Source organism: Protopterus annectens, chromosome 9.part0 (assembly GCF_019279795.1).
Source record: "Protopterus annectens isolate FY-2018-M chromosome 9.part0, PAN1.0, whole genome shotgun sequence".
NCBI lineage: Eukaryota > Metazoa > Chordata > Ceratodontiformes > Protopteridae > Protopterus > Protopterus annectens.
The window spans coordinates 225,559,271-225,580,724 of NC_056743.1; the positions used below are offsets into that span (position 1 = coordinate 225,559,271).

At 42.0% G+C, this 21,454-nt stretch overlaps 1 protein-coding gene across 1 annotated transcript in view; it reads right to left on the reverse strand.

The window, feature by feature from the left end:
* Positions 1-21,454, reverse strand: part of PDE3B (phosphodiesterase 3B) — a 1,918,808-nt gene that overhangs the window by 53,091 nt on the left and 1,844,263 nt on the right. The window contains exon 13 of the mRNA XM_044082789.1: positions 20,127-20,330. Coding sequence (XP_043938724.1) covers positions 20,127-20,330 — 204 coding nt within the window. The remainder of the gene's footprint in view (positions 1-20,126; positions 20,331-21,454) is intronic.

Consider the following 21,454-nt stretch of genomic DNA (forward strand, 5'->3'; position numbering starts at 1 on the left):
CTTGAAAAATGAGTGACAGCAATTTTCAGAGATAATAATCACTCCATCACTGAATGCTCTTTTTTCTGGGTTTAAGCCTTAAGGATATGGTGTTATATTTTTTCCTGAGATTATTTGAACTCCTGTACATTTTTTTTATCAAGAAACAAGAAAACTTTTTGTTAATAAATTACTACGAATCTGCCTTTCAACAGCTCTTGGATGCAACAGTTAGGATGTACTTTATGGAATATGGCATAACTGCAACAAGGTCTACACTTTGCCAAAAATCAATAACCTTTAGTGAGAGAATGCAGAAACACTTAATAGATACAGGACTAGCAAAGTTAATCAGTAATATATGGGCATAGACTTTAACGATTGTCAATGCCAAACTGTTAATAATTTTCATAGTACGCCTTAGTCATTTAAGAAAGACACAGTAAAGGAAGCAAAATGTTTCTTAGATTTTAACAAAAGAAAGCTAGATATTGAAATACAATTAATTCCATGGTTTCATAACAGTTAAATGATAGGGTGCATTGGAAATGTATCTTAAATGCCATTCAGGCTAATGTTGTAAACCATTAGCTATTCAGTATGGTTTCCGGTAGCTATTGTTATACAATCATCCTGATTTCTTCATTAACCTGACTCATTAATTAGGGTGTGTGTGTATTGTATAATTAAAACATTTGAAATCCATGAAATCTGAATGCTTCAGAAGGCTGTGAGGTGAAGGGTCCACAACATTTAGGGATATTTTTATCTCCTGCTAGTAAACCAAGAGATAAGAACTCTACAATTATTTTGTTGTAGTTTACCACTAATTTCCTCTTAAAGTGGTGGTTTTATACATGTCGAGAATCTCCCATATAAAGGGGTATAATGCATAAAAGAGTTCTTCCTCTCTGTTGGTGACATCCACTGACTGCCCAAAGCCCAGGCTATCACCTTCCCCTGAGATTCATGGTTGGAGATCACAAAACAAATCTTTCAGATTTGGGGGGCACACATACTGTGCTACTGAAGAGCCAACAGTACCATATCAGCACCTAAATAAAGGCACATTGAATAGAGGAGAGGCTAAACAAAATCACCTTGAATGAGTGATGATCAACAAAATCCAAGTGCAGAAACTTTATGCACCAGACTGAGATGCCACCATGCAACAATGTAGCCATCACAGTTTCTGATGTCATCCGAATACCCTCCCAAAGCAGAGGCATAACAGCTAAATGATTACAAAGCAAAACTTCACAAAACTGATATGATGAATGAAGCTGCTTAAGCCTGAAAGAGATAACACTCCCCACTCTGTTGAGGATGAGGAAAACAGGGGAGTAAAGCTCTTCCAACTCCCTTGGTGAAAAGCCTCTAGGGATCTTTGGCCAAGAGACAGGAAGACTGCAATCCCCCCCCCCCCCCCCGTTGGTCTGTCAAGAGGAAACAGGATGGAGTTGGGAAAAGCTAAACTAACTATACGATACAGTCTCTTTCTTTCAGGTCCAGAACCTACCTTTCCTAACTAACAATCCTACAGAGATAGTAGAAGTATATATTATATGTTGCCAATCTACCCATAGTCTTGGACCTTCTACAGATGGGCAAGACAGCCAAATGTGGAGGTTCCTGGGACCTATGTTAAGCAGAAGAGATGCCAAATATACTCTGGGATATCAGGTAAAAAAATAAAGCCAAAAACAGGTTGCTGGCTCAAAAAACTGTCAGCATGGAAAGGCCTGAATTGAGTTATTCCATGTAAAACATATAGCATTTCTAATCCCAATCTCTGATGGAGGAATAAAGTACAGTTATGTACACTTACCATAAATGTAGATGTTCGAGTGTATTCACTGTTGCAGTCATTACATTTGGATTATCTGCTTGCAGGTAGCCCTCAGTCGGCCTGATTAACAAAGTCTTGGGTCCTGCGTCAGAAGCTGTCCCTTCTTCCATGTCGTCAGGGGTATAAAACATGCAGCCAACGCCATTACATCCGTTTTTCTTGACCCAGATGTCAGGTACCCCCAAAATGGGGAGCAAAATATATAAATAATTTTAAACACAAAAATATATACCTCCAAACAAAAGCAAATACACCAAAAAGGCTTTTAAGTGTAGAAAAATAAAGGAGAGGCATAGTAAGAGAAAAAACAGGGGGCTGGAGGGAGGGTAACCAGGACTGCAACAGTGAATACACTCGAACATCTACATTTATGGTAAGTGTACACAACTGTACTATGTACTGCGTGTTTCACTGTTGCAGTCATTACATTTGGGTAGATTCCCAAAGCTAAGGTTGGGAGGATGGATTTATACAGTATTAGGACCAGCTATAAGGCCCTGCAAAACAGCAGTGACAAAGCCCGCTCTGGATTTAGAGAAAATTGGTAAGTGATGGTGCTTGGTGAAAGTATGAAATGAACTCAGGGTAACAGCTTCTAGAATATCCCTGGTAGGAACACCTCTGAGAAAGGCTGTAGAAGTAGATGCAACCCTGGTGGAATGGGATCTGCTCCCCTGGGGGATAGGTTTTCCATGGTGCTTATAGCAGAAATGAATGCAATGGCTTATCCATTAGGAAATGGTTTGCTGTGAAATAGCCTTTCCCTCTACCCCTTCAGCAAATGCTACCAGCAGTTGTTCAGATTTTCTTCTAGATTTAGTCCTGTCAAAGTAAAATCTAAGTTGTCTGTGTACATCCAATGAATGCAGAATCCGCTCCCCTTTGTTCTGTGGATTGGGAAAGAAAGTTGGCAAATGAATGGACTGATTAAGAGCCACACTGGAAACCACCTTGGGCATGAAGGATGGGTTGGTCCTGAGTGACACCCTGTCCGCATGAAAGATGATGAAATGCTCCATTGCCATAAGGGCCTGTAATTCAGAAATTCTTCTAGCCGAAGTGATTGCTAAAAGGAAGGCTGTTTTCCAGGAAAGGAATTTTAAGTCTGCAGTAGCAGCTGGCTCAAAAGGAGGTAGAGTGAGTTTTTCCAATACAAAGTTAAGGTCCCAGGCAGGGGTTGGAGCTCTCTCTTTTTGGCCCCTCTGAGATACTGCTTTAACAGAGGATGAGAGAAGAGGGTGGGGTTCTGTGTTGTATTGAGCTGAAATTGCTGAGGCATGGATTTTTATGGGAGAAAAAGATAGGCCCTTGTGAAGCATCTCAGTTAAGTATTGCAAAATCTGAGGTAAATTGGGCACTGCTGTGGTCATCCCTTGAGATTGATTCCAGGCACAGAATCTTTTCCATTTGTCAGCATAAGATTTTCTGGTACTAGGTCTTCTCGCCTCCAGAATGACATCCATCACAGGTTTGCTGAGGGATGCTAAGGGGGAATTTAAGTGATTAGCCAAGCTGCACGATTCAATGTTTGGAGCTGAGGGTGCAGAATTTGGTTGTTCTGCTGAGACAGTAAGGAAGATGTCTGAGGCAGGTGCCATGGAGAAAGCTGTGACAGACTGCGTAGGAGTGGGTACCAGTGTTGCCGAGGCCAGTCTGGAGCAAGCAAAATCATCTTTGGTTTGTCCTGTTTGACTTTTAGTAGAACTTTGGGGAGCAAAGGCAGAGGGGGAAAAGCATAGACTGATAGGTTTTCCCAGCTGAAGGACACAGCATCCACTTTCCAGGCTTTTTTGTGTGGAGTTCTTGTGTAAAATTTGTCCAACTGGTAGTTCTGGGGTGAGGCAAAGAGATCCATGTCTGGGCTCCCCCATTTGTGTGTCAACATGTTGAAAATCCGTGGTTCCAGTTTCCATTCGTGTGGGTCCATGAGATTTCTGCTTAGATCGTCTGCCAAAATATTCAGCTTTCCTGGCAGGGATTGGGCTTGTAGTTGTACTTGACAGCTCAAGACCATGTTCCACAATGCCATGGCTTGTCTGCAGAGGGGGTAGGAATGTGTACCCCCCTGCTTGTTTATGTACCACACAACTGTGGTGTTGTCCGTCTTTACCATTAGTTGCCCTGGATGAAGGTAGTCCTTGAAGGCTGTCAGTGCTTTCTGTACAGCTAGCATTTCTTTTTGATTGATATGAAGATGCATTTGATTCGAGCTCCATTTACCCTGAATGCCCTTCCCTGCCAGATGAGCCCCCCATGCATGGTCTGATGCATCTGTAGTTAGGGTTTGGGCGGCAGGGGGTGGTGTGAATGGCAGTCCCTTGTTTTGGTGGCAGGCCTCTGCCCACCATAGGAACTCTAGTTGCAGGCAAGGTATGATAGGAATCATTGTTTCCAAGCTGTGAGAATGTTGACTCCATAAACTTTTTAAGTACCACTGAAGTTTCCTCATATGCAGTCTTGCATATGGAATTAGAAGAATGCAGGAGGCCATGAACCCCCAAGGCTTGCAGTATTTGTCTTGCTGATAGCAGGGTTTTTGTGGCCACCTGTTTGAACTAAGTCACCAACTGAATTTGCTTTTCTGGTGTAAGGCAAGCCACCTGGGCAGTTGTATTTAAGCTTGCACCTAGGAATGTTATTTTTTGAGAGGGTATTAGTTGTGATTTATTTCCGTTTATGGTGTACCCTAGACAAGTTAGAACCCTTTTTACAAACGCCAGATGTTTTAGAAGAATGGCCTTGTTTTCTGCCTGAATTAGACAATCATCCAGGTATGGATATATTTGAATATTTATTTGCCTGCAAAATACAATGACTGCAGCCAGACACTTTGTAAAGACCCTAGGCGCAGTAGATAAGCCAAAGGGAGTGCAGAGAACTGATAATGCAAAAGCCTGCTTTGAAGCGGAGGTATCTTCTGCAAGATTCCCTGATTGGGATATGCAGGTATGCCTCTTTCAGATCTAGAGTTGCCAGCCAGGCATCTTTGCCTAGCATAGGAAGTAACTGGTGAAGAGTCAGCATCTTGAATTTTGGAATGTCCAGGAAAGTGTTTAGAGTAGACAAATCCAGAACTGGATGCCATGATTTGTCTTTTCTGGGTACAAGGAAAAGCCTGGAACAGAAACCTTGTCCCTTTTCCTCTTCTGGTATTAGTTGAATAGCCTCCATGTTTAAGAGGGAAAGTACTTGTTTCTGAGCCTCTGCCCACTGATTTGGGGGTAGGTCTAGCCATCCGTTTGGAGTTGGCAACGTGTGGAAATCAAATCTGGACCCCTGGGACACTATATTTAAAACCCATTTGTCCTGGGTTATATTTTTTGCATGAAGTGCCAGTTTTCCCCCCAAAGGGGTGGCTAAAAGGTAAGTGCTTGGTAATTCTAAAGGAAAGTCATTGAGACTGTTTACCAAAGGCAGGTGTCTTGTTGTTTCCAGATTTGGAAGAGGAGGCACCTCATTGCTTAGTTCTGAAAGTCCCTTGCGACTGAAACTTGGTGCTTTTGGCACGTCTGTTCTGGCTTGAGTGGCTCTAGAAGGAACTGGAAAGGACCAGTTCTTAGTAGGTCAGTGCCTACTAAATCTTGGAAGTTGTACTTGTAAGAAATCTTTCACAGTCTGCATAGATTTAGCCTCATCTTCCATCTTTTTTAGAACTTCTTCAGCCTTATTGCCAAACAGACGGTCCTGTTGCAAAGGAGCATCCAACAATTTTGCTTTAACATGATCAGGCAGAGATTGCTCCTTAAGCCAAGCATGCCTTCTAAGCACAGATCCAGTAACAGCAGCCCTGCAAGAGGCCTCCAAAGAATCAAAACCACATTGCAAAGTATGTTTTCCAACTTGTTCAGCTGAATGCAATAAATCTTGTAAATCTTTATTTTCCACACAGTCAGAAATCAACATCATTTTCTGTTTAAGCAGTCCCATGATATGCTGCTGATATTTTAGCATATGAAATTGACAGTTTAAAGCCCTGATTGCCAAGGTTGCAGAAGTATAAACCTTTTGTCCCCATCTATCCAGCGCCCTGGAGTCTCTATCAGAAGGGTAGGATTTTTAGCAGAAGAAGCCTTAATGCCCTTGGGCCCCTGAGAAATGGTTTCAGGGTCCGCAACAGGATTTTTGAAAAGGAATTTGTGGGAATCAGGAACCCTGTAGTATCTGTCTGGCTTACAAGGGACCGGAGGCAGAAAATCAGGGGCCATACTGGATTCTGAAAACACATCAACAATGTCTAGTACAGCAGGTATAGCCAAAGGCCTATGCTGAAGAAGAAGAAAATCCTGACTTTCCCAGTGGAAATGTTCCCTTACGGTACGTAAAGTTTCCCCAAAGGAAAAATCCTCAGGGGGGAGAAGCAGCAGGAATCAAATCCTCTGCATCAGAGTCCTCATAAGTAGTTATAGACAAATCCTGTTCATTAGAAGAGTCAGAAGAAATAGAATCCTGTTCAGAAGATTCATAGTCAAGTTCAGCCCTAGGCCTATTTGAAGGTGGGGATTGGCTATCCCTGATTAGACTAATAAAATTTTCAGCCATTTTGATCATTTATTTTTTAGGCATAGGGGCCTGCACATGTGGCCTAGGCGTCAGTTTTTTAGACATAGATCGAGATTTTGGCCTTAATATTGAAGATGGCGTCAGTTTAATATACAAATCTGTAGGCCTGAATACACCCTCAGAAGCCGGTGCCTGCACAGCGGCTCCGGACCCATCCAAGGACATCCGTGGGTTCCATAATTGAAGCTTCTCAGCATACCGGACTCCGAATGGGTCTCAGTAGAGGCCTGCAAATCAGAACTAGCAGGTATCAGGGGCTGCGAAAGCGCCTCACTGAGTACCGGCTAACTGGCGACTGGCTTAGGAGAAGCGTCGTCAGCAGTTTTGACCTCAACAGCCTCTCTCTTTTTCTTTGCGGTTTTTTTAGGTATTCTGGTAGTTGGATTGCTAACCGTCATTTCTGGATAATTAAACCGTGATCCAAAATATTTAGAAGCAAAAATGTACCGACAACGGATAGTGAGTTGATTAAATAAAGCACAGAACCGACAGCAAGCTACGTCGTGGTCAGGGCCTAGGCAAGGAATACAGCACAAGTTAAAATCCTTATGAGGTATTTGCTTCCCACAAGTAATACAATTATTACATTTTACTGACATCAGTAAGGAGCAAGAAAAGGTTTCCCCAATGGGGTACTTAGCTTTTAGTGAAACTCGAAAACTAAAATTTCAGGAGTCGTCCGACCGGCACTTGCGAACTGCTTCTGCTTCGGGCACCACGCGGCAAGAAAGATGGATGTAATGGCGTCGGCTGCATGTTTTATACCCCTGACGACCTGAAGTCATGGAAGAAGGGACAGCAACCGACGCAGGACCCAAGACTTTGTTAATCAGGCCGATTGAGGGCAACCTGCCAGCAGATTACTCAAATGTAATGACTGCAACAGTGGAACATGAAGAACATCCCAGGGTTTCAACTCTTGTCTGCTAAAGTGTGTATTCAGAAATTTCTGAAGGGTTGAACATCGAACAGCCATCCACTCTAGATTGTGTTTATAATTTTAAGGGCTTTTCTGAAGAATAAAAGTTCTTCAGGAATAGAATTTTCAAAGCAGGAAAAATTGTCTCTCAGTCTCGAGTACAGTGAACTGCAATCTCCTCAGACACTGTGATCAAAACATAAGAGAAGAAGTGAAAGATGCTTGTCTGTGTGTAGCACTCTTACATGAATTTTGCACCTCTCCCACAATGGAGGTAGAAGGTTGCAGAAACTCAGCATCTGCATGACACTGAAAATTTGCTAAGGAGGTGTATGACTATGATGGCTTGAAGGACAAAGACCAGCACAGGCTCTGCTACAAGGATAACACTTACTTAGTAAATCACACACTTGTGTACCTAACTTACCATCTTCCAAGAAGTGGTGAAAATGCTGTCAAAATTCAGGCAGTAGATAGATTGTGGCTTCCACAAAAGGGGTGTAAGTGCCTGTGGAGACCAGTAATACTCTCGCTGCTGACTTCATGGTAGGAGGACAACAAAGTCAATACTATGGGTTTGAGTTCAATCATAAAATAATGTCCCCTCGGAAAAAAAAATCACTTTTATGCATTCTTTACAGACTTCATACTCCTGCTTTCAGCAACAGAAACCCCACAGTACAAGGGATTATTTAGGATCATAGGTGGTTACTAGTCTAATGGCCCTGAGGCCCTTACAAGCCTAGCCAAGAGTTTATCCCAAAAAAAGAAACCTGTCAGCACCTGTCACCTCTGTCAGTGAGGGACACAGGTGGAACCCCTGGAACAAATTTGTAGTTTCCCATCCACTCATCAAATTTGCGCTTGAATAGGGGCAGAGAGGTACTCTGTTTGACATGTACGGGAAGTCTATTCCAGAGATGGGGCAGCCTCTGTGAGACAAACCTGTCTCTCCAGAAGGTTTTGTTGATGTTGCATAACAGATTTAGGCCTTTTGAGTGGGTAAAGTGTGAGGAGTAAGACTTATGCATAAGGAGCATCTCTAGTAGGGCAAGGTCCAAAACTGCTTTGTAAGCAAGACACACATTACCTCACAGCAATTTGTACAATACCCAGTAGAGTGATAGTTATTTCAACCTGTCCACAGAGGACAGGTGTTGGAGGCCATGGATTCTCTTTGTGATGTATTTCTGTGGCCTAATGAGGAAGGAGTACAGAAAGGTAATAACCTCCTTTTTTCTGGATGCAATCCCTTTATTTATGAAATGAACCAAGTAAAAGGCTTTTCTGACCACTGTTGCTACATGATGGTCGAATGTGAGATTGCTGTCAACCTGAGCAGCCAGGTCTCTCACCACAGGTTTTCTGCTTAGGGGGTTGCTGCTGATGCGGTAATCAGTAGGGACCTTGTTTTTGCCGAATGGTATGATAATATATTTTTTGTGTTTAACTTAAGGCTATGACTTTGGCACCAGTCATTTGTTGCTGTGAGACCCTCTTGCAATATGTTAACATAATTTGGGGAGTCAATGACAGCACCCAACTTACAGTTGTCTGCAAACTTGGTCAGCCACAGGCCTTTTGTCTTTGCCTGGACCTCTGAGAAGTAGATGCCAAACAGTAGGGGTCCCAGGACAGATCTCTGGAAACACCACTAGTGGACAGGTCTGCTGTCAGAGGTGGAGGCACCTATTTTGACCTTGTGGGTACTATTGGTGAGACAATTGGCAGCCCATCTGATGAGATACGGATTTTAGCCAACTTGCCAAGTTGTGGTAGCTTTTTGATGATGCCCGAGTGGGGGATTGTGTCAAAGGCCTTGGCAAAGTCAAGGTAAGCTGTATGTACTGACTTTTCCTCATCCAGCGCCTTGGTGACAATCTCAAATAAGTCAACCAGGTTCAACAGGCAAGATCTGCTCTTGTCAAATCCGAACTAGGTGGGGTCAAGTGCTTGGAGACTGCCTATATCCTTGTTTATGAAATCCATAATAATATGCTCCATGGCTTTACAGATCAGACTTGCCAAGCTATTGGGGCTACAGTTTCCAGAGTCAGTAGTGGCACCACCTTTGCACAAAGGGATGATAATGGCAGCTCTCCACTCTGCTGGAATGAAGCCTGTACTTAGGCTGTGGGTGAAAAGGGTGTGAAGCTACTTCTTGCTGGAGATGGTGCAGAATACATCCCATGGAAGCAGTGTTCTTTGTTTTGGATAGGGTCTTTACCCTTTAACTTGATCTATGGAGATGTGAGGTGCGGGAAAACTATTTGGGATGATGAATGGGCCTTTGGGGGGGACAGGGAGGGTGAAGTTTGCACTGAACCTATCTGTTAGCAGGTTTAAGTCAACAGGATTAGTGTAAGTGATACCATTAAGTACTAATTTGGAACAAATCTGGGCTTTGCCATGGAGGTAACTGAAGACGATTTTGTGGCTTCCCTTTGTTTCGGAGGCTGTTTCAATTCATAATTGGCTTTAGGGGTTTTTTAGTAGTGATCTAATTTGCTTTTTGAGGCTAAGGAGAGAGTTTTTCCAATTTGGAATTTGTTCGTGTTTACCCTTGGACAACAGTTTCTTCCTTTTGATGTAAAGCCTGTTGATGGAGGACGTCCACCAGACAGGTTTGTTTTTCCTTGAGAAGCAGGTTTTAGTTTTGTTGGGTATGGCTGAGTCCGTGCAGTTCTACAGGTGCTTTTATACTGCACTGGCCTACTGTTCAGCATAGTTGTCTGCATCCTCGGGGGAGGGGAGGGGGGCAGTGGTGTGAAGTTACTGATACCTTCCCTTGGGAGGTTGTAGTCAGATTTTGAGAAGTTTTAGCTTGGGGGGGATTGGGTGGGATAGAGACTTCGAATGAGATGGACCAATGATCTGATCTCACCAGGGAGGAACATACTATGGGAGTGGTACAGCTGTCACCCATATTGGTGAGAAACAAGTCCAGAATATTATCTCCCCCTGTGGAGGATGACATGAGCTGCTCTAGTGTGTTAGAATTGATGAAGTCAAGGGATCGTTTTGCGAGCGCATTAGTGTAGGAATACTTCATGCAGTCTATGGTGGGGTAGATGAAGTCACCAAGCTCCACTTCCAAGTTCAAGCCTAAGCACATTTGACTCTGAAGACAAGGAGTAGACTGGTAACTTGTATTTAGAAGATGGTCATCCTAACACTGAAAAAGTGTACATACTTGTTGTCATGGTGGAATACGAAGATGCTTATCATCTGCTATTAAAACTAGCCACTGGTTTCTTGCCCATTGTCTTTCATGCTCCTGCCTGCAATTTAAATGAATTTATTAATTTGTTGGCTAAGTGAACTTGTCAGCCATCAAGATTCACAAAGAAATGGCAAATGCATGGTATAAACAGACTTTTTTTTTTTTTGAAAAGTCACTCAACCAGTATGTTTTTTGGTGGTGTGGTGAAACTGGAGTATCCTGAGGAAGAGAGTGCAGGCACAGAAAAAATAGGCAAGTCTCACAAAGTGTCATGACTGAACTCTAGACCTTGAAGCTGAGAGAGAGAGATCTTAACACTTAAGACAGTACGGTGCTCTGATACTTGGACAATCCCCCTGGCAGGTTTTTGTATTTGGTCCTCTCCATCACTGTTAGCTACTAGGTGTTGATAAAAACATCAAGCTTTTAATCAAAGTCATGAGTCACTGGGTTAAAGTTACGTTAGATAGAAAAGCCATCAATGTCACAAGGCAAAAAAAGTGAAGCCTTTGGTGGTCCTGGTTCAATAGCTGATGGTTACAGTCATACATTGAAAGTGTGCCCTTTTTTGGCACTGAAAATAGGAGATTTCCAGCATGTTGGGAAGATATCTAAGCTGTATAAATGACTAGAAAGAAGTGGAGACTATGGTGCACATGCCCCTTAGCACTGGTGAAGAGACACCACAAAAGGGTCAAAAGTAGTGCAAATACTCTGTATATGGAAGTTCAAGATTGTGTAAGAAAAACTGAGTCATACTGCCCAGAAAGAATCCCCAAAAGTAAGATCAAGTGATTTCCTGATTCTCGGTAGCTCCAATACATGAATACTACCAGGTGATTTAACATTTTTGTACAGTGATACAAAAATTGTATCACAGTGCCTTTCTATTCTAAGTGCTCCAAGGTGTGTGATAAGCACCTAGAGGTTGGCATTGTTAGCAACTGCAATACAACACTGTGTTCAAAAGCAGTACACTACAAATGGATACTTTGCGTTAGAGTCTCACAGCTCCAACTGCATAATGTGTGATCAAGTACAAGGCATTTAATTCTGTTTTAACTCCCAAACAAAGGAGGTGCACAGTGGATAGCATCATTCCCCTCAAAGCAAGAGGTTCTGCAGTTTGGCTCAGATGGGGTTGCCTTCTGTGTAGAGTCTGCATGTCATCCTTGTGGTCATCTGAGTATTTTCCAGGTACTCCTGTTTCCTTCCACATCCCAAAAACATGCTGTAGGCAGACTAGCAGGTCTAAACTGCGCATAGATGTGTGTAGGTGACACGGACGAAAGATCTGGCAATTCACTTACAATCCCTTAGTACCAAGAAAACTGTAACAGCAGGTGTTCATGGTATTGCTATACGAGTTATGATGCACAGGATGGATGAATTCTCACTGTTGCACATATACCTCTTCTATCCTTCCTTTCCACCAGCAGATGCCTACACCTAAAAGTAGTATCATCAACCAATCTCACGTCTTCATTAAAATCTCACCAAAACATTATATACACAAACCGATCTCGAGAAATATATCTCTACAAGAATTATCCTATTAAAGGTAAAGGCAGCACCTCCTCTCAATGTATTAATTATCTTCACTGGGCAATGCTCCCCAGTGACTACTGTTGTCTCTTTACAAGACGAAATACTGAAGTAACACATTTTGATAAATCCGTATTTGTATCAACACAGTGCGAATGACCTATGCAAAGTTTGAGTGAGAAAGATTGGGTAGATGATATATAATGTTTGCAACTGGGAGTGTGTCAATATGGTTTGTGATGTAAAATGCTTGCAACTAGGATTGTGTTGGTGTGGTTTGTTTTCATGTATATAAATGTATGATTGCCTATGTAGTAAGTGATGGTTTAATAAGAAGGTTTCCTGTTTTAAAAAAAGGCAGGAATTGAATAATTTATGTAATATTGCTTAGGTTATATGACATAGAGCAATATATGTGTGAAGTATAATGTTTATGTTAATACAATTTGATTACTTTTATATGAATGTAAATCTGCCTATGTCACAAGTGATAATTCAATAAATGTGTTTGGGAAAAAAAAACAGTGTGGCTCACTGCCAATCCTGCTTATATGTCAATTACAAGTCTCACTGAAAGAAACACATCAACAGCAATACAGCCTGAAACCACTGACTAGCCAATCCACTTACCATTAACTTTGTTTCAGATTACATGGGCACATAACTCAAAAATGGCTAAAGAAGAATGTAAGTAATAATACTAAACACTAGAATAAAGCAAGTAACGTACAAGTACATGCAGTTCAGTAAAGAAAAGAAAGTACAGTTGTGTACACTTACCATAAATGTAGATGTTCGAGTGCATTCACTGTTGCAGTCATTACATTTGGGTTATCTGCTTGCAGGTATTCCTGTCGGCCTGATAAACTCTTGGGTCCTGCATTGGTTGCTGTCCCTTCTTCCATGACGTCAGGTCGTCAGGGGTATAAAACATGCAGCCGACGCCATTACATCAGTTTTTCTTGCCCCAGATGTCAGGTGCCCCCCTAATGGGAAACAATAAAATATAAGAGTACAAGGATATACCTTCAACAAAAAAGCAAATACAGCAAAAAGGCTTTTAAGCATAGTAAAGGAAAGTAGAGGTATAGCCAAAAGAAGTTTGGGGGCTGGAGGGGGGGGGGTAACCAGGACTGCAACAGTGAATACACTCAAACATCTACATTTATGGTAAGTGTACACAACTGTACTATGTTCTTCGTGTTTCCCTGTTGAATCCTAAAGCTATGGTTGGGAGGAGGAATTTTTGATAGCATAAGGGCCAGCTATAAGGCCCTGCAAGACTGCAGTGGCAAAGCCAGCTCTGGATTTAGAGAAAATTGGCAAATGATAACACTTGGTGAAAGTATGTACAGAACTCCAGGTAGCAGCTTCTAGAATGTTCCTGGCAGGGACGCCTCTGAGAAAGGCTGTAGAGGTAGATGCAGCCCTGGTGGAGTGAGGTCTGATCCCCTGGGGGATAGGTTTTCCATGGTGCTTATAGCAGAAATGAATGCAATGGCTTATCCATTTAGAAATGGTTTGCTTTGAAATAGCCTTCCCCTCTGCCCCTGCAGCAAATGCCACCAGCAGTTGCTCAGATTTCCTTTGAGGTTTAGTCCTGTCCAACTAGAATCTAAGTTGTCTGTGCACATCTAAGGAATGCAGTATCCGTTCCCCTTTATTCTGTGGATTGGGAAATAAGGTTGGCAAATAAATGGACTGATTAAGAGCCACACTGGATACCACCTTGAGCATGAAGGATGGCTTGGTTCTAGGGGACACCCTGTCCACATGAAAGATGATGAAAGGCTCCATTGCCATAAGGGCCTGTAATTCAGATACCCTTCTAGCTGACGTGATTGCTAAAAGGAAAGCTGTTTTCCAAGAAAGAAATTTTAAGTCTGCAGTAGCAGCTGGCTCGAAAGGAGGTACAGTGAGTTTCTCCAAGACAAAGTTAAGGTCCCAGGCTGGGGTTGGAGCTCTCCTGGGTGGTCTCAAATTTTTGTCCCCTGTGAGGAACTGCTTGAGCAGTGGATGAGAAAAGAGGGGAGGTTCTGTGTTATAATGAGCTGAAATGGCTGAGGCATGGATTTTAATGGAGGAAAAAGACAGGCCCTTGTGAAGCATCTCAGTTATCTGAGGTAAATTGGGCGTTGCTGTGCTCATCCCTTGAGATTGGTTCTAGGCAAAGAATCTTTTCCATTTTTCAGCAAAAGATTTTCTTGTACTAGGCCTCCTTGCCTCTAAAATGATATCCATCACAGGTTTGTTGAGGGATGGTAAAGGAGAGATTAAGTAATTAGCCAGGCTGCAAGGTTCAGTGTTAGAAGCTGAGGGTGCAGAATCCGGTTCTCCTGCTGAGACAGCAGGGAAGGAGTCTGAGGCAGGTGCCACAGAGATAACCGTGACACACTGCGCAGGAGGGGGTACCAGTACTGGTGCGGCCAGTCTGGAGCAATCAAAATCATCCTTGGTTTGTCCTTTTTGATTTTTAGTAGTACTTTGGAAAGCAGAGGCAGAGTGGGGAAGGCATAGACTAATAGGTTTTTCCAGCTGAAGGACAGAGCATCCACTTTCCAGGCTTGTTTGTGGGGAGTCCTTGTACAAAATTTGTCCAATTGGTAGTTCTGTGGAGAGGCAAACAGGTCTATATCTGGGGTCCCCCATTTGCTTGTCAACATGTTGAAAATCCTTGGTTCCAGTTTCCACTCGTTTGGGTCCATGGGGTTTCTGCTTAGTCCGTCTGTCAGTGTATTTAATTTTCCTGGCAGGAACTGAGCTCGTAGGTGCACTTGGTAGCTCAAGGCTGTGTTCCACAATGTCATGGCTAGTCTGCAGAGGGGGTAAGAATGTGCACCCCCCTGCTTATGTACCACATAACAGTGGTGTCCGTCTTTACCATTAGTTGTCCTGGAAGAATGTGGTCCTTGAAAGCTGTCAGAGCATTCTGTACAGCTAACATTTCTTTTTGATTGATATGCATGTGCATTTGACTTGGGTTCCAGTTGCCCTGAATGCACTTCCCTGCCAGGTGAGCACCCCCATGCATAGTCTGATGCATCTGTTGTTAGGGTTTGGACGGCAGGGGGTGGTGTGAAAGGCAGTCCCTTGTTTTGGTGGCAGGTCTCTGCCCACCAAAGTAACTCTAGGCATAGGCAAGGTATGATAGGAATCATTGTTTCTAGGTCTTAAGAATGTTGACACCATAGGCTTTTAAGATACCACTGTAGTTTCCTCATATGCAGTCTTGCATATGGAATTAGAAAAATGCAGGAGGCCATGAACCCCAAGGCTTGCAGTATTTGTCTTGCAGATAGCAGGGTTTTTGTGGCCACTTGTTTGAAGTAGGTTGTCAAATGAATTTGTTTCTCTGGCGTGAGGCAAGTCATCTGGGAAGTTGTATTCAAGCTTGCTCCCAGGAATATAATTTGTTGACAGGGTACCAGGTGTGATTACTTTTCATTTATGGTGTACCCCAGACAAGTTAGAACCCTTTTTACAAAGGCCAGATGATTCAAAAGTATGTCCTGGCTTTCTGCATGAATTAGACAATCGTCCAGGTATGGGTATATTTGAATATTTCTTTGCCTGCAAAACGCAATAACTGGAGCTAGGCACTTTGTGAATATCATGGGCGCAGTAGATAAGCCAAAGGGCAGTGCAGAGAACTGATAGTGCGAGTAGCCTGCTTTGAAGCATGGGTATCTTCTGCAAAATTCCCTGACTGGGATGTGCAGGTATGCTTCTTTTAAATCTAGTGCTGCCAATCAAGCATCTTTGCCTAGCATGGAAAGTAATTGGTGAAAAGTTGGCATCTTGAATTTTGGAATCTCCAAAAAGGTGTTTAGAGTAGACGGGTCCAGGATAGGATGCCATGAATTGCCTTTTTTGGGTACCAGGAAAAGTCTTGAGTAGAAACATTGTCCCTTTTCCTCTTCTGGTACCAGCTGAACAGCCCCCATGCTTAAGAGAGAAAGTACTTGTTTTTGGGCCTCTGCCCACTGATTTGGTGGTAGGTCCGGCCACTCACTTGGTGTTGGCAATGTGTGGAAGTGAAATCTGTATCCCTGGGACACTATATTTAATACCCATTTGTCCTGGGTAATGAGTTCCCAATTCTTTGCATGAAGAGCAATCTTTCCCCCAAAGGGGCAGTCAGCTGATAAGTGTTTGGAAATTTTAAAAGGAAGTCATTGAGACAGTTTACCGTAGGGGGGGGAGTCTTATTATTCCCAGATTTGGAAGTGGAGGCCTCCCACTGCTTAGTTCTCCGCGTCCCCTGGGACTGAAACCTGGGGTTTTTGGTGTGCCTGGGTTTGGCTTGAGAAGACCTGGAAGGGGCTGGAAAGGACCAATTCTTAGAGGGCCAGTGCCTACTAAATCTAGGAGGCCGAACTTGTAAAAAACAGTTTGCATAGATTTAGCTTTATCTTCCATCTTTTTAAGAACTTCCTCAGCCTTGTTGCCAAACAGGCAGTCCTGATTTAAAGGAGCATCCAACAATTTAGCTTTAACATGATCAGGCAAAGACTGCTCCTTACGCCAAGCATGCCTTCTGAGCACAGACCCAGTAACAGCAGCCCTGCAAGAGGCCTCTAATGAATCAAAACCACATTGCAAAGTATGTTTTCCAACTTGTTCAGCAGAATGCATTAAATCCTGTAATTCTTTATTTTCCACACAGTCAGGAATCAATATCATTTTCTGTTTAAGCAGTCATTTTCAATAATATGTTGCTGATACTTTAGCATATGAAACTGGCAGTTTAAAGCCCTAATGGCCAAGGTTGCAGAAGTTTAAACCATCTTACCACATCTATCCAGCACCCTGGAGTCTCTATCAGAAGGGTTAGGATTTTTAGCAGTAAAAGCCTTAATGCCCTTGGGCCCCTGTGAAATAGTCTCTGGATCCACAATAGGATTTTTGAAAAGAAACTTGTGGGACTCAGGGACCCTGTAGTATCTGTCTGGGAGCAGGAGGCAGGGAATCAGGGGCCAAACTAGATTCCGAAAAAGCATCAACAATGTCCAGTACAGGAGGAATAGCTAAAGGCCTATGCTGAGGTAGGAGAAGGAAATCCCTTAGCCTCTTTTTTTAATCAGAAAAATTCTGGCTTTCTCAGTGGAAATGCTCCCTTAGAGTATGTAAGTTTTCCCCAAAAGAAAAATCCTCAGGAGGGGAAGCAGAGGGAATGGAGTCCTCTGCATCAGAATCTTCAAACGTAGATAAGAGCAAATCCAGATCATCAGAAGAATCAGAAAAAACAATCCTGATCAAAAGATTCATAATCAACTTTAGTCTTAGGCCATTTAGAAGGGGGGGTTGGCTACCCCTGATTAGAGTTATTAGATCTTCAGCCATTCTTATCATTTGTTTTTTAAGCCTAGAGGCCTGAGCATGTGGCCCGGGCATCATTTTTTTTAGACATGGATCGAGATTTAGGCCTAAGTAAAAAAGGAGGCGTCGGTTTAATATGCAAGTCCGTAGGCCTGATTACACCCTCAGAAGCTGCCTGCACAGTGGCTCCAGACCCATCCAAGGTAGAGACATCCGCGGGTTCCATAGTTGAAGCATCTCGCGGCATACCAGACTCCAAATGGGTCTCAGTAGAGGCCTGCGAATCAGAAGTAGCGGGTATCAGGGGCTGCGAAAGCGCTTAACTGAGTGCCGGCGAACTGGCGACTGGCCTAGGAGAAGCATTCTCAGCAGTTTTGGACCTCGGTGGCCTGTCTCTGTCTTCATCTTTGTATTTTTTCAGAATCCCATTAGTCGGATGGCTAACCGACGACATTTCTGGATAATTAAATCGAGAACCGAAATATTTAGAGGTGAAAATATACTGTCGATGGATAGTGCACTGATTAAATAAAGCACAAAACAAACAGCAAGGTACATAGTGGTCAGGGCCTAGGCAAGGAATACAGTACGAATGAAAATCTTTATGAGGTATTTGCTTTCCACAAGTAATGCAATTATTAACTTTTACTGACATCGGTAAGGAGCAAGAAAATGTTTCCCCAACAGGGTACTTGGCTTTAGTTGAAGACTTTGCTTTTGAAACTCGAAAACGAAAATTTCAAGAGTCGGCCGATCGGCACTTGCGAACTGTTTCTGCTTCGGGCACCACATGGCAAGAAAGACTGGGGTAATGGCGTCGGCTGCATGTTTTATACCTCTGACGACCTGATGTCATGGAAGAAGGGACAGCAACCAACGCAGGACCCAAAACTTTGTTAATCAGGCTGACTGAGGGCTACCTGCAAGCAGACAACCCAAATGTAATGACTAACAGTGAAACACGAAGAACATCAAGTCCAGACCAAATGATGCAAAACAAATATTAAACAGTAAACTGCTGTTTAATATGGCATACAAAGACTATATCCTAGACATTTGCAGTTCTGCACATAACTACAAAGTGTATTCCAAAAGCTACCAGCAACAAAAATCCCATCTTGTCTTTGACTGCATCCACTTTACCCACGTGGTACCAAGTTCTGTACTTTCTAGTCAGCTTATAAGGAACAAAACGAGTTTAAATGTGCTTCACTGTGAGGGACTGCCTTCAGTTTAGAATGATTTAGCTTTTTCCAAAAGCTAAGAATGTACAAAGTATTACAATTTCCAAAACTAAATCTGGCTGCATACAGAGTGTGGAGATTTTCTTAAAGCCTCCACTCATTAATGCAGTAAACTCACAGGATGGTGTTATCACAGAAAGCATTGGGTCTAGTTTGGTATTAACGCATCACATACATACACACACACACACACACACACACACACACACACACACACACACACACACACACATCTAGAGGTACTGCATTTCTATCTGGGAATTTTCAGATAAAAAGGGAAGGAAAGATGCAGAAAGGGAGCCATCAACAAGTGCAGCCAGAAAAAGGCAACAAAATACAGAACTCAAGAATATCTGGGACATAGTTACAGCACAACAGAAAAAAGATGAAGCCAAGTCCCTATCCGAAAAGGGAATAGTAAGAAGTATTTAAATACATTAGAGTAATGCTGACTCCCATTTAAATACCCAATTACTTTAACTGCAGCTCAGACTACAAAATATTTTCCAATGTAGCACTTGTACAGTTTTCATCAACAAAAATGAGAGAGAATATCTAAACACATCAAAGCAAAATACAATGTGCAGAAAGTCACACACCCGGATAACTACTGGATAACTGTACCATTTATATATATATATATATACACAGCAATAATTTTGTTGTATTTTTATTTTGCTACTTTGCCTAAGACTATTATCACTCTGGTACTTGATTTTATTTTATTCTCTTCTAATCTTGCCTAAGGGACTATACTTACTAAGTGCATAAACAACAGGTTTACAAGGTCTCTTCATCAGTCCATTCCTTACTTTAACTGTTAAAGAAAAGTCTCAAATTTCAAAATCATTAAACATTGCAAATTACAATTATTCCTTAATCAAGTCCAAAATAAGAAAAAAGCTGAAAACTGAAACAGGCTTGTATTACTTAGAGCATATTACAAAAGTACAGAAAACAAATGATAATCAACGTGCAGCATCACAAAGTATGGTAAATAATGAAGTCTACTTCCTCATCAGTAAATATACACCATTTCGGAAATGCAGTAACCCAATATACAGTCTACGTGGGGGGGGGGGTATTAATTTCCAAAAACTGTTCCAGACAGAAATAGTAAATAAAGAATGAGAAAGGTGAAATAAACAAGCATAAATACCACATAATAAAACTTGCCTTTTAAAATGCTATGGCAAACAACACATGCCAGCTTTTCCAGGACAGGAAAAGCAGACTGTACAAACAAGGACCTGTTATTATCTTAATCCTGAAAGAAAGTCTACATTGCAGGACTGTTTAATGCCTGCCAAATTATTTTAATACCAATATCTCTGATGATCTTTATATTTCTAAGCAGCAGAGGTGGTAAATAAGTCAGAAGCAGTAAAAGCAAACATATAGCACTAATGAAAAAGCAAAAGTATGTACATCATGGAATCAGCTATAAAGGTTATCCCTTAAACAAAGCAATCAAATTATTCTACAAACCTTGGCATTAAATTCTGCAAGGAAATCAAAATGTTTCTTCAGATCTGTGGCAAGGATTGCCTCAATCACTAAAAAACGAAACCTTTTGAACTCCACATTGTCAAGGTTAACAAGAAAGTTGTACTCTGGCTGAGACAGGAAGAGATTCCAGGCAGCAGCTGCATGATGGTTCTCCAATACAGAACGGTCATTGTAAAGTACAGCCTAAGTGGGATGACAAATAAAAAGCTAATCAGTGTGGGATCTACAAGTCTTCTTTTGCTAGCAGTCATCCAAGTACAGTCATCTAAAGAAAACAGTTCTGGCTTAGCAACTACTACATCTCAGGTTCGCACTATAACAGAAGTGCACAGCATTTAAAAATAAATAAATAAAACTTCTAATATTGCCATCTTGTATTTATTTATTTTGACTATGATGTCAAGCATGTCTTATGAAGGAACATTTTCAACATGCAATGTTATTTACTTATTTTTGTAATTCTTTATTAACTGCGCTTATGGTACACTAAGCAACAATGCTTATCTCTAGGGATGCCCTGGAATCATAAGTCTGGTTACACAAGTAACAGATATGTTCTTACCATATCAGTTAATCAAGGAGACTTTCCTTAATGGTCCAGTATTTAGGTTCATCCTCTTCGCTTATCACACTTGGGCACTTCTTTTTAGCTCCTGTTCAGAGACATGCACACTTGACACCATGCTTACAAACTTAAAGTGCCTAGACACAGAACATACCAATATGCTTCCCAGTATGCGAGTGTGCACACTTCCAGCATATTAAATAACAATAAATATTTGACAGTTTCACTCTAACTAGTAAGACACAAGTATACACTTACCTGATTTACATGTAACTCCAACATCCGAGGATGGATGAAGGGGTCATCTAAGTGAAAAAGGATTAAGTGGGATAGTATTAGTGATCCACAGGGGTGAGATCCTTCAAAGATAAACTGAAAGGTTATAGCTAAATTTGGGGATCCCTTTTTGATAGGTCAAATACCAAACAGTAAAATCCACCAGGATGAAAGGATGCACCAAAAAAAGACCAAGTCCCAAGTCATAGTGAAGCCAATACTGCTTACTGATGGCAGGAACTGAAGATCAAGTGGCTGCGGAACAGATGTCTATGATTGAAATATTTTTGAGGCAGACAATAAAACTTCTAACATTTATAGGTTTTTGACAACACCATTTTCTAATAGGAGACAAGCTGTCAGATCATAAAGATAATGCATTCAGAACTCCAATAAAAAAGGTTTGGATAGCAACAGTCATCCTTTCCCTATTCTAAGCAAAGATGACAATCAGATGCTCCACCAT